The sequence below is a fragment of the Equus przewalskii genome, chromosome 6, assembly GCF_037783145.1.
Source record: "Equus przewalskii isolate Varuska chromosome 6, EquPr2, whole genome shotgun sequence".
NCBI classification, from domain to species: domain Eukaryota; kingdom Metazoa; phylum Chordata; class Mammalia; order Perissodactyla; family Equidae; genus Equus; species Equus przewalskii.
This window is the reverse complement of record NC_091836.1, coordinates 4112450-4125543: the sequence shown is the minus strand read 5'-3', so window position 1 is coordinate 4125543 and position 13094 is coordinate 4112450. Positions and strand designations below refer to the sequence as shown.

The 13094-nt window shown below is 59.3% G+C and overlaps 1 protein-coding gene across 12 annotated transcripts in view; it reads left to right on the top strand.

Annotated features, from left to right (window-relative positions):
• RANBP3 (RAN binding protein 3) overlaps window positions 1-13094 on the top strand; it is a 52580-nt gene that overhangs the window by 11165 nt on the left and 28321 nt on the right. For 4 of the 12 annotated variants that reach the window (XM_070622699.1, XM_070622694.1, XM_070622696.1 and 1 more), the window contains exons 2-3: window positions 6553-6728; window positions 6827-6882. The exons of 4 other annotated variants lie outside the window; for them this stretch is intronic. In XM_070622699.1, the coding sequence (XP_070478800.1) occupies window positions 6698-6728; window positions 6827-6882 (87 nt within the window). In that variant the 5' untranslated portion in view covers window positions 6553-6697. The remainder of the gene's footprint in view (window positions 1-6552; window positions 6729-6826; window positions 6883-13094) is intronic. 4 more of the 12 variants (XM_070622695.1, XM_070622701.1, XM_070622698.1 and 1 more) reach the window with 1 other exon arrangement.

The following is a 13094-nucleotide window of genomic DNA, read 5'->3' as shown; positions in this document are numbered from 1 at the left end:
ATCAGCCCAGGATTAAGCTCATTTTCCACAAGTACCTTGCTGACATTTTGGTTAGGAATTCCGAGGGCCCTTCCAGAAGCGGGCCGTGTCCAGGCCCCGGTTTGAGGCAGGGCTCAGGAGGGGGATAAACAGACGGGCAGAGAGAGGCCGGTTCGCTTCTCGCTGTGCTTTCCTGCGTCTCCATCTGCTCTTCTGTTTAGCTTAAGAGAGGGGCTCGGAGACGGAGCTCGGAGGCCGCCACGGGGAGGTGCCAGAGCTCGTCGCAGGGCCGGCCTGCCCGTGCTGCTGGGGTGCCTCTGCCCACCCCCAGCATGGAGAACGGAGGCTGCCGGGAAAGGGGGAGTGGGGAGAAAGTGTTTGCAGCGTAGGTTCTGGACGTGTTGTGTGAAGCCCAACCCCCTGCAGTTTCCCTCTTGCTCTTCCACAGGTGCTTATCCAGAATGTTCACTGACAGCTGCTTTCTTCCTGATGCCACGTCTCAGGAGAAACAGTGTCCAATTCTTAGCTCCAAGGCTCACCTGAGCGGAGAGGATGGGAGAGAGCAGACTGGGGTGGACACTTCTCTCTTTGGCTCTTGTGCGGCGACAGCAGTGGTGCTCAGGGGCTGTTGGAGACCCGGCTCCCCGCTCAGTCTCTCAGATGGGGACGTTGGTTTGCCCTCCCGTCGAGGGTGGTGGCAGAGATTCGGGAGATGGTGTGCGTCAGGCGCTGAGTACCTGCGCAGCCCCTCTGCAAGCGCCCCGTGACTGCCGGCCTGTGTGGGGAGGGATGTCCTTGCTGTAAGAAGGTGGCAGAGGCCGGGAGGATCCCGAGACCTCTGTTGCCCGAGGGTCGGGAGACACTCTTCCCGCCTGGCTGCCTCTGGGTCCAGGCCAGCCCCTTGCTGCCTTCCCCAGCTGGGGCTCCCTCGCCTCCAGCCGCCCTGCCCCCAGGGCCTCCTCCGTCCTGCCCTGGCCTCAGGGCAGTGCCCCCGCATCCCCCGCCTTGCTGCCTTTGACAGAGACGCACAGTCATTTTGTTCTAAGATGCTGCCGCCAGTCAACCTCTGGGCAGATGAAACCCTTGAGCCCTGGCCCCTGGCCCGCAGGTGGGGGCAGTGCCCTGCTTGAGTTATCGCGGCCGAGGCTGCTGGACGCTCTCCTCCTATGGACCCCTCACCCCATTGTGGACGAGGCAGTTTGGAGCCCTCCTCCCGTACCCCCATTTATGGGGGGACTTCACGGAGGGGCTGTTGGGACTTGCACACCTGCCCCAGAGCCAGCTAAGGGCATGCCCGGTCACAGGGCCCCAGGTCGGGAGTCGCTGCTTTAGGAGCAGGGCCTGCCCCCCGAGACCCCTCCCCCGCCCAGAGACCACGCTTCCTGCAGGGAGAGCAGTCTGTGGCCTCTCGGGGCAGGAGGGAGCACCGACTTCCTGGGAGCCATCTGTGGCTTCCTGCCACAAGAAAGGGGCGGCCCGAGTGTGACTGGTCCTTCCTTTCCAGAAGCTTCCACACTGACCATGCAGGTGTGAGTGTGAAGATGTTGGGCCCAGTGAGGGGAGGGGGGCACTCAGCTCCTGTGGCCCTGGGCTGTGGTGGTCTGTCCTCCCGGCTGTCCTCGAGGGTCTAGAGTGTGCTGGGGCCACCCTGACCCTCTTCGTGTTCCTCCAGTGCTCCTGTTCTCTGCTGCCTCTTTCCTCCCCGCTCCTGGTCACCTGGCGAGATCCTGCTCATCCTTCCATTTACGTGGTGCTTCCTCCAGGAAGCCCTCCCTGCTCCACGCCCTTTCCGCATCTTCCCCAGGCCAGGTGCCTGAGCTGTGCTTCCCTGTGTTGGAACATTCAACGGAAGTCTGATGTCAGCTCCTGGCAGGCAGGGGACGTGTCCCTGCGTCACCCCCACACCCTAGAAGCCCAGCGTGATGCCTGGTGCACAGTGGGCTCCCAGATGTGTGGAATTGCTGAAACTTGTAGTTACCAAACGAATTTCTGATGGCATCCGTGAACGTAGCAGAGGTGCAGCTGGGGCGGGGTCCCAGGCTCACCGGGGTGGCCGGAGCCACGAACGTCACAGCTGTGGCAGCGATGCCTCTGAGAGCAGGGCCCGAGCGAGGGCAGGGTAGGGCATGTGTGCAGAGGGCTCCCAGACACCTGGCAGAGGTTTGGGACGAGAGCACAGATCTGTGGCTCTCCACACCTGGCTCACCTGTCCGTGCACATCACCAGGACTGCCAAGACCAGATCCGGGACATGGGCCCTGTCCTTGGGGGTCACAGCGGGGCTGCCCCATTTTGCATCTGAACCTCACGGGTGGGTGGAGGGCAGCAGGCAACAGGAGGGAGAGCCAGCGCTGTGGGCCTCCGTCCTTTCAGCTTTAGCCAGTTACCCCACCCCCATGCTGTTTGCCTAGGGGGTTGGGGAGGCGGGGGACTTCCTCTGGCTGGGGTCTCTGATCGCCATCTGGAATCACTGGGGCTCAGGCCGGTGCCGCCTGAGGCGCTAGAGCCAAGGAGGGGCGTGGGGAGGAGGTGGGGACTCAAGACGGGGAGTGGCCATCCATCCTGGACTTGGCATGCAGCCCCTTAGAACCCAGGTGAGGCTGGAGCACCTGCCGTGTCCCCAAAGACACGGCTCTGGATCCCACCCCACTTGACACACCAGTGTGGCCACAGTCACCCCCAGCACGCAGCCAGGGGATTCCCTGGTCAGGGAACTTCGGGGAACGTTCGGTTAAACCGGTCTCTTGACCGCTGGCTCTTTTAACCCGTGCGGTGCTGACGTGTGGAGCCCGTGCTCCAGGCGGGCCGCCTTCATGCAAGCTGACTGTGTGTTAAAAGATCAGGGAGCATCTCCCAGACCAGACACACACCCGGTTGACAGAACCTGAATCAAATAGCCTGCGTTTGAGGCTGTATAACGTTTCAATAGTTTACATCCTTTTGGGGGCCCGGGTCTCTCTAGAAACCTCTGGTGGTGGTTTCCCTTCCCTTGTGAAGGAAAAGCGGGGCTGGAGATTCAGGCGGGTCCTAGAAGCCTCATTGCTCCATCCCCTGTTCGTCCCCAAACCCGGGTGTCAGCTGAAGGCACGCTGCTCAGTCAGCGACAGCCGGAGCTGTCTGGTGACGTGGGGCGGCTCGAAGGACAGTGGCTACCCTGAGGAGTGCGCCAGGCTGCGGGGCCTGGGGTGCGTGTGCCTGTCCTGTGGGGCGGTCCTGCTCTGCCCGTGATGGACTCGGCCCTCCTGAGCTGAGCGGAAGAAACGTGTGTCCCTTCGGGTTCTTGGTGGCGAACTGATGGAGGCTCATTGCCACGTTCACTGCAGTGATGGGTTTGTCCTGGCCGCCAGACCTGCCCTCCGCGGGGGTCCTGGCGGGCCCCAAGGTATGCCCCAGCACCCAGGCCTCCCAGTGCTAGCCTTTGTGGCATAGACATGTCACTCTGTAAGTGCTTGTGGAGCCATGTTCTACGGGAGGCTCCGGAGGTCCCAGGGGGTCCCCCAGAGGCCTGCTCTGTGGAGCTTCTGTTCCACGGAGGATCGACAGAGAAGCCCCCAGAAGCACCAGGCAAGAGTGCAGACGCACCCCTACCTTTAATCGAATGTCTCCCCTGAAGCTGTCTGCCCCCGGCTGCCTGCTCCCCGTGATTGCCATGGCGCCTTGCAGACGATAAGGGCTTAGTAAATATTTCCGTGGTTACAGAGCAGCTGGGGTTACCCGTGTAAAGAAATAGGTGGGTTAGTTCCAGCGTTTACTGGCTGATGCCTGCACGCCAGTCTGGGCGCAGAGCTATGTCGGATGCCATGTCCTGGGTCTCTCAGCCTCCCCGACAGGTGGCCTCCACGTGACCCGTGCAGGCTGTAAGGCAGGGCGTGCTTAGGGAGCACAGTCAAGCGGGGCACTTCCTGCAAGAGGCAGTGTCTGTACACGAGTGAGTGCTGGCCACGCGGGGGAAGGTGAGCACGTGCTCCAGGCAGAGCAGCTCAGCCGGGTGGGAGTCTGGGACGTGACAGAAACCTAGGCGTGCAGGGGACCACGGGCCCTTCAGCTGGAAGCAAGTGCTTCACACCGCGGTTCTGGCTGCTCTGCAGAGGCTGGGCTGAGGGCGTGAGGGGAGAGGCGGAGAGAGAAGGCGCCTCTGAACCAGGATGCCGGCGGTGGGGGTGGAGGACCAGGAGCCAGGTGTTAACGAGGGGGTCTGCGTGGGTCTCACCGGGCATGGTCTTCAGGCTGCTTTCAGAGCTTGGGCGCCCATGTGCCCTCCGTAGAGAGCCTCCCGCTTCCCCCTCCGAGCAGCGTGCCCAGGTGCAGGGCACAATTGCTCCTCCCTCAGGTGGACCTCTCCCCGCTCGCACCGGGGCCGTGCTACGCAGCCCAGAAGGTGCTGGGCAGGACCCGCACACCACAGGCGGCCTCCTGCTGGAACTCTTCTGTTCCCATCCTGTCCCGGGGACCCACAGGCGGCCCAGGCCTGCCACGGCTCCGCAAATCGCTGCAGCCCCTCTTGTCTGCCTGCAGATCACCCGACAGCCTTCACGGCACCAGAGCGCTCATCCTCCCCAATCCGGCTCATCGCTCTCTGCTCTCGTCCTTCTCGCTAGCCTGGCGGTCATCTCCACTGCGCCCTCCCCTTACTTGACAAATCCCTGCAGGGCACCACGTCCTCTTCTCAGACTGCGGGACACCAAGGGGACAGGGCCGTCTCCATTCTCCTGGACTTGGCATCTTAGAGGGGAAGACAGACTGTAGACCCGTGAACAGCTGGCGGGTCAGGTGGCGAGACCCGCTGGGAGGAAGGCGAGCATCTTCCTCCGCTGGGAGGCCGGTCCATGGGCTCTGCGCTGAGTAGAGTGTGTGACTGGTTAGCCTGCGGTGGCCAGGCCTCACCTCTCGGGCTGGAGGCAGTGCTGGGCTCCATCCGAAGCATGGGGCTGGGGAGGGGTGGTTCCCTAAAGAAAATGGGGGGCTGGGGAGCTGCTGAGCTCACCAGAACCCCCACTCCTTCCTGCGTTGTCAGCACCTTGCAGCCGGCCAAGGGGCAGATGCAGAAGTGAGGCTGGGCCTGCATGCTGGGCTCGTGGGGGGAAGGGCAGTCTGGGCCTCCCGTGGATGGCGTGGTGAGGATAAGCCGCTGCGTCCCCAGCGGCCCCCAGCATTCCTGCGCTGTCCTTTGTTGCCTGCGTAGGCCCATTCATTCATTCACGCCTCCATGGGGTTTGTCGCACGGCAGCTGCACGCTGTGCCGGGGAGATGGCTGCTTAGGGAAGCGTGGCAGCCTCATCGGCAGCCCCTCCGCCCTCCCCCGCCTCCGTAGCACTTTGGTCTTGTCCATGTCATTCCCCATGGTGCTCACTGGCAGCTGTGCACGGTGAGGACTGTCGCCGTGAATCAGACTCGGATGTGGTACGGCTTCAGTGAGCGCGGCAGGGGGAGTGGTCACCGTCGGCATCTTTTCTGCTTCTCCAAGGAGTCCGAGTTTGGGGGGCGGGGAGTGGGACGGTGTCCACTTGATGGTCTCAGTCTGGGCCCTTTCCCTCCTCCAGCCCTGTCCCCACCCATCTTTGTTGTGGGTGATCGCCGCCTCCTCACTGGTCTCCCCACATTGCCCTCTTCCCCAGGCTGCGCTCTCTTAAACCCTGAACCAGCCACTCTGCTGCCCGCTGCTATGACAACACTGCCCACATCCTTAGCACGGCCGTCGTCCACCCAGCGGGCTCCCTGTCTCCGTAGGGGCGAGCCAGCCATGCCGGCACAGCCGCCACTCTCCCTTCGGCTCTTCTCGGGGACGGCTCCCTGGCACTCTAGACCGGATGCCCACTGGCTCCCCGCACGAGCACTCTCACCAACTAGGAGCCGTATCCCGCCCCCGCGTGGCCGTCCTGCTGAGGGGAAGCTCTGGGCAGGCAGGCTCCTGGTCCATCTCCGGGACAGCAGGGCAGTGCGGGCGCCCCCTAAATTCCCCACTCCCCGGCTTCTCATCCACTCCACCCCCTGGGCCTTGGATGTTCCATGCACCCAGAGCCACCAGGCCCGCGTCGGCCGGGCCTCCCCCACGGGTCCTTGTCCAGGCTCCCCTCGCTGGCCGCAGGGGCAGTGGCAGAGGGCTGTGGATTTGGCTGCCCCTGGATGCGAGGCAAACGCTGTGGCTCAAGAATGACAGGCCGCATAGCCCTGGTCGCGTCGGGTGACAGAATGTCCCAAAGGGTGTCTTCGTTCAGCAGCGGCTCTGTGAGACGACCCTCAGCCTCTCTGCAACCCCGTGAGTCCTTTTCTTGCACGCGCACTCCCTGAGATCCCGGCGGAAGGTTGGGCTGACCTGACCGGGGAGCTCTCCAAAGGGCGGGAGCCATGTGGGCCGAGCTCCCGGGCCGAGCTCCCAGACCGGCCGCCTGGTCTGCAAATTTGAAAAAAACCCAAAACCTAAACTAGTTTCCGACATTTGAAATTTGGAAGATGCCACATAAAGACCTGCCGTCTCTGGGCCGTGTTCCTGCGAGGCCACACTTGGTGGCACTCAACAGCGGCCGCCTCGGATGCCCTGCAGCCTGCCGCACCCCCAGCGCTCTCCCTCCTTCAGGGGCTCGGCCTGTCCTGAGTGAGTCTCGAAGCCTTCGCATCGGTGTGTAACACGCACACAGAAAAGTGCAGGTGTCCTGCCGTTAGGCGTCACAAACAGGACACGCCCCTGCGTCCCCCGCCGAGACAGTTTCCTAAGCGATGCGATGTTCTTTGAAGTTGCCAGTTTTATGTTAGGTTTGTGTTTTGTTTCTAATTTATTACAGACGAATGTAGCTTTGTTTACTGTGTGAATATAGTGTTGGGGGGAAAAAAACCAATTTTTCTTTTTGCAGAAAAGCCTGCCATTGCTCCGCCCGTCTTTGTGTTTCAGAAGGAAAAAGGACAAAAGGTAAGGCCGGCATGCTCTCTCCACGGGGCCTCTCCTTGTCCCCTCCCGAGGGCACTCCCAGACCCCAGGCCCCAGCGCGGGGGCGTCCGCCTTCTCGCACTGAGCTCAGAGGGACGGCGTCCAACGGGTGTAGGGTGCCCTGGGAGAGTTGAGATGGGTGTGTGTGGAAAGGGCCCAGAGACCCAGCTTTAAAGTCAGCGGGAGAAAGCTGCCTTCTGACGCCTGGTGATTCGTTTTAGAAATTCTGCTGCCCATTAGGAGAACTGGTAGGAGAGAAAAGGGTAGGGGAGAAAGCAGAGGAGGGTGACGGAGGGAGAGGGAGGGAGGAAGTGAGCAGTGGTGGTGGAGGGGAAAACAGGACTGTAAAGGTTTTAGGGGGATTTCTGACCCCGCTCAACTTGGCATAAGTGTATTTAGAATATTTGTGAGTTGGCTTGCATTGTGAGTTTACCATCCATCTTTGTTAGGTAGCTTCCCCCTCTTGGATTGTGTGTGTGTGTGAGAGAGGAAGATTGTCCCTGAGCTAACATCTGTGCCAATCTCCCTCTGTTTTGTATGTGGGATGCCACCACAGCATGGCTTGATGATCAGTGTGTAGGTCTGTGCCGGGGATCGGAAACCGTGAACCTCTGGGCCGCTGAAGCAGAGCGTGTGAACTTAACCACTGATGCCACTGGGCCGGCACCCCCCACCTCGCATTTGAAATGTCTGGACTGCACTGTCGTTGGAACTCCTTGCCCGATTCCTAGTGGTGGAAGGCCTGAGTGGTGCGGCAGGCACGTTGCGTCGTCACGTGTTCTGTTTACCTTGAAGTCTTTGGTGGGCTGTCCCTCGCTGACAGATCAGGGTGGAAAGTCGAGCTCGTGTCCAAAGTTGGTTGATGTTCTGCGGCGATGCCTCCCGAGCTTGTATGAGGGCTCCCTCTATCTGTCCACAGAATGGATGGTGCCTCCCCACCCATGCCCCAGGACGGCAGGTGTAACTTAATGCCCGTCGCAGTGACCAGGTGCCACGCTGGATTCCGTGCATCCAGAAAGGCCCTGCATTGTGTTAATAAGAGCGGCGTTTGAGAATCTCATGGGCCCGAGGGCTCGTGCTCCACAGGCGAGGTGCCCCAGTGAGTCCCCAGCCCCCTGCAGGGTGGCCCGCCTCAAGGTTGGGGCCTGCTGCTCTGGCGATTTGGGACTCTTGGCAGCCCGGCTCCTGCTCGTGGACTCCGTCCCTTGCTCTGAGAACACAGGCCAGACTTCTCTCTGTGCGGGCCCGCTCTCCTAGAAGCGTGAAAGCACTGTGCCGAGAGAGAGCGTGTGCACACAGGGGCCGGAGGGGGCAGCCACCTCACCCCGTCCTACCCCCTCGCAGGGGCTCATCGCCGAGGCTTGTACTCATGTCACACTTCCCTGCTGATCATTGCTGAAGAAAGAATCACGAAACCCAGGGAACGTCCTTCCTGTTTTGGTTTTCCAGGTGGCATTTTCCAGATCCGTCAGCCCCGGCCTTGTCCTCTCCCTGCCCAATACGTGCAGCTTCGTCCCACTTGCTTTTCTCACCTGTCCTTCGGAGCTTCGGGCACCGTGAAGGGGCTGTGGCTTCCTCTAGCTTTTAGAAGTGGATATATTCGATTTCTGTTTTTGATGTGAGAGTCACTTCTCTCCAGTTTTTCGTGAAATAGAATTTTCTAGAATTTTGAATTTTATGATGATCACATTTGGAACCATTTTTCATTTAAAACAGGGGTCGGCAAACTCAAGCCTGCCATTGCCACCTGTGTTTTCAGTTATCTTGGCGCACAGCCATGCCCGTCCCCGTCCCCGTGCCCGGGGCTGCCTTCACGCTCTAACAGAGAGGAAACGAGTTTGGACTGAGACCATGTGGCCCAGAAAGTCAAAAATATTTAGTATCTGGTCCTTTACAGAAAAAGTTTGCTGACCCCAGATTTCAAACGAGTAATAGGAATTAATAATTCTTTAAACTTGAAGACTTTGGGACAGCCAGCAGAAGGAGACACTAAAATGTCCTGTTTGTCCGCCTGAATTGAAAACGCTCACTCCTCTTTCAGTACTGTTGTCACAGCTGAGGTGGGTCTGTGGCTTTGCCATCAAAGGCCGCCTTACGTGGACTAGCTTTAGAAGGCCGGCGTGTCTCACGTAAATTGGGAAATGGGTGACGGGGGACCAGAGAGGAGCTGGGAAGATGCTCCTCATCATCTTAAAATGTGCAAGTGCCGTTCTTATCAAAATATTGATCCAGAGCCAGCTCTAAATGGGCTTCTAAAAATAACTGCTCTCCAGCTCTTCCGAGTCGGCTCTCCACTTCTGTCACAAGGTCACTGACAGGGCGCCACAGACCCCTGTGTGTTTCACGGCAGAGCCGGGAGCCCGCGTAACCGTTCCTTAGGGCTGTGCCCTGAGCCGTCAGGTGGACAGTGGCAGGTGGACAGAGTCCCCCTTTCCTTCTCTGCTGCCGGTGACAGCACACAGGTGGGGCGGGAAGGGAACGGCTCTGGCACGTGCCACTCCTTTCTCCTCGGCTGCCTGCTTCCAGGGAGGCGGGAGGGCCGCGCAGCAGGGAGCAGCCACAGTACTTGGGGCAGAAATGGAAGGTCGCGGCCCCTCCACTCCCTTCTCTGGGCCGAGGTCCAGCCCGGTCCCCTCTCACGCCGCAGAAGCGCAGCTGGGAAAGGGCTGTGCGGGCCGCTGCTGGCTTGTTCTGAGCAAACTTCCCCCCCTTTTCTCTTCGACTTTTTGTTTTGAAAACTGTCAGATCCCCAGAAAAGTTAAAAGGATGGTGCTGCGACACTTGGGCCTCCTTCCCCAGGCTGCACTGAACGTTTCTGTCGAAAGTGCTAGAAGCCCTCGGCTGTGCGTTGTGCCCACCTGGCGTTTCTCCCCTAAACACTCTGCAGGCATCTCCTAGGTGTGGGGCCATCCTCCCCATGGCCCCAGTGGCATGGTCACTCCTAAGAAAATGGGCATTAATTTGGAAGTATCCTTCAATATGTAGTCCATGTTTGAATTGTCCTAATTGTCACCAAAATGTTGCTTACAGCTATTTTTGAGCCGTTTCTTGATCCACAAAGATCTTTAACCTTTAATCTTTAATGATTTTTTAAATTGATCCACAAAGATCAAGAAGTCCCGGTGTTGACCACGGGACCATTAACTTCCCTTTCGGTAAACCGTCTCTGAACCAGCTGGTGGCATGCCTTCAGAGAGCCTGTGTCCCCACTCCAGAGGAAGGCGCCTCACAGCCCAGCTCTTACTGCTGCATTGTGATTGTGAGAAAAGGCTTGAAATTAGAAAGAAAACAATTAAGCCACCAGCCCAGGTGGGTTTCGTTTTTCTTTGGTGGTGAAGCCACACAGCATTTTCTCTCATCTCCTTGGCAGTCCGAGTTGCATTCACAGCAAACCACAAATTGTGGGCAGTGGCCTGCTGGTGGCATCACTTCATCCCGGGCCGAGTGGTCGCCTCCTCCTGATGTCCCACCTTAGAGAAGGCGGTCAACAGTTCCGACAGTGTGAACTCCACCCCGACGCCCGAGACCTGGTCCCAGAGCCCTATCCCCTCACTTCCTCTAGGTGGCGCTCTTCGTGAGGTGCTCGCATTTGCGGGCATCTGTTTTAGGGGCAAAAATGAAACGTTTTCTTCTTAACTGCCCTGAGTGGAGACAGACCATTTTTTTCCTTTTTAACGTGAAGAGAGTATGAATCTCCTTGAGTAGGTGGTTTCATTGTTTGTGATGACTACATGATTCTTTCAGTTACTTTATGTTCCAAACGTCTGTTAAGTCAGAGGGGAGGCTGAGGTTGTGCTGGCACGGTCATGCTTGTTTGTGCAGGGACAGACGGCGCTGCCGCGCAGAAAGCCCCATGTCACGAGGCTGTCGCAGTGTGTTGTGACCTGGTTGTGGAGGCTGCTGTTGGCGGAGCCCGTGTGCGTGGTCATTTTGTCTGCCGCGTGTATTTTAGGGGGCGTCCAGGGCTGCCAACGTCTCGACATCTGGCGCTAACAAACCTGTTGAAAAACTCCAGGCGCGCTCTCTTCGGAGATTACTTTTCTCGTCCCGCAGAAACACTTGGACCCGAGTAGAAAATGCTGGAATGGCACTTGTGTTTCTTTTTTGTCCTCCGATTTAGGCTTCATTTCGAGCACCCCATGCCTCAAGGGCTTTTTGAACATTGATGTTCTGAAAGCAGAGATTAGAAAACCAAAACACCCAAGTCGTTTGATTCGGGGCAGGAGCTTTCCCAGGGCCCCTGGGTTTAATTTCCTCTCGTCGGTGTTCGATCTCCAGCCGTAAGTAGCCGCAGCCTGGTGCTCAGACCGGCCTGGGGCCCCGACAGGACTTGGGGGCAGCTTGGGGAGGAAAGCCTTCCTGATGGGAAGGGTCGATGGGGGTGACTTTGGAGGCGTGCGGGTGACCTCGTATTGCGTTCTCTGCTTTCCTAAGAACGTGCGGAAGTTCTCTTAAATCCTCTCTCAATAGTCCGACAGGCTCACACATTAGAAATCAGGCCTGAGCCCCATCTTAGGAGGTTTTAGTCCCTTGACATCCAGAAGAGACGCAGCCACGTCTGCGGGGAGAGAGGGTGGCCCATAGTCAGAGAGTTCACAAAGTGTGGACAATGCCGAGCGGGAGGCGTGGGGACCTGTGTCCCTCTGTTCAGGACACCGGCCTTATAACCCGGTTCTCAACGAAAGAGTCTCAGCCGCGGAGCTCTCAGCCCACAGAAGCCCCTCCAGAATCCCCAGAACCACCTGGAAGGACGCCAGGGGTCTTGTCATTTCGAGGACGAAGACTTCTGGAACCGGCTTCCTGGCCCCGGCTGTTTTCCACATCAGCCCTTGCCCAAAGCGTTGGGGCGAGCCTGGGTGAACCCTGGGCCGAGGGGCTCCCCGTGCAGCTGCACTCTCGCCCGCCCCACCCTGCTAATGCAAAACCAGCTCTCCTGGTCTCCGCCGGCTCGTTGGGCCCCGCACCTGCACTCGGCGAGGCGGGAAAGCCCGCCCTTCATCTTGGGGGTCTGCAGAGCAGGCGAAGGCGCGAGAGGACACCCCATTTCATAGCTGTGGCATTCTAGCCGCCTCTCCTAGTGGACAGAATGGAACTGAGGGCCACCTCCCCTCCTCCTACCTCTAAGGACATGGTTATAACCCCAGGACCTTTCACATCCTCGTCCCTGGTCCCCTCTGGTAGAGGCCCCGTCCCCTCTGTCCCCGGGAGTGGTTTCCTCCCCCAGGGCCCGTCCGCAGAGGAGCCCGTGCTGCAGGGGCTGCCTTGCAGCTTTGGAAACGCAGCCTGGGCTTCCGGCCACCTCGGAGCTCCCTGCAGAGCCAGCAGCAGCCAGTGCACGTTCAGCGTCCCTTCCGTCCATCCCAAGGGCCCGTCTTGTTGAGCAAAGCATGGTGGCACGTGCCTGCTATCTCGGCTGCTCTCCAGGTGGGAGCTGCTGAAGGCTGGGCTGTGTCGCCCTCGGTCCCGCCCCCTCCCCTGCCCCGCAGTGCAGCCCTGGTTCACATGGAAGGGAAGTGGTCTTTTTTGCTCCCAGTCCTCTGCAGAGCAAAGACCTGTGGGACTCTGGAGAGGAGCCTCTCAGGAGGGGAGGCTGAGGCCCCAACCACGGTGCGGGTCACCCTAGTCCGCTGGTGAGCCTCCTGTCCCGCTGGCGCTTCAGTCAGTGCCCCTGAAGGCCAGGCAGGTCCCCTTTCACATTGAGACTTTTCCAGATGGGAGAGTATGTTCCCATATAGGACGCTAATCCTGTTTCCTGAAGGAGACACGAGGGGTCCAAAGAGGACTTGAGCAGTGGGGTAGAACCTTCCAGATCAAGCTTGACCCCTCTCCCCCGTTCTGTTTTTCTTTCTCCCCTCCCCGAATTGGGGTGTTCGAGTTCAGCGTCTTGGGAACGCAGGACGCTCGGCCTCCCTGCTCTGGAGGAAGAGGCGGGTCTCTCAGAGGGCTTCGGGGCACGGGTGTATGTGGACGGTGGTTAAGCCGTGTGCTCTTGTCTTCAGTCAGAGCAGGAGGAAGAAAAGAGCCTGCCTGTAGGTGGCAAAGGTTGTGAACTCTCGAGAACTAGAAGTGTCTTGAGTTTTTGCCGTTTGATAAACTGGGAAAGATAAACATCCTCCCACATTCAGAACTGAGAATCCATCCTCTGGGTGCCTAGTGACAGCGTCCCCCATTCTCGTGACAGGGACCAGTGACTC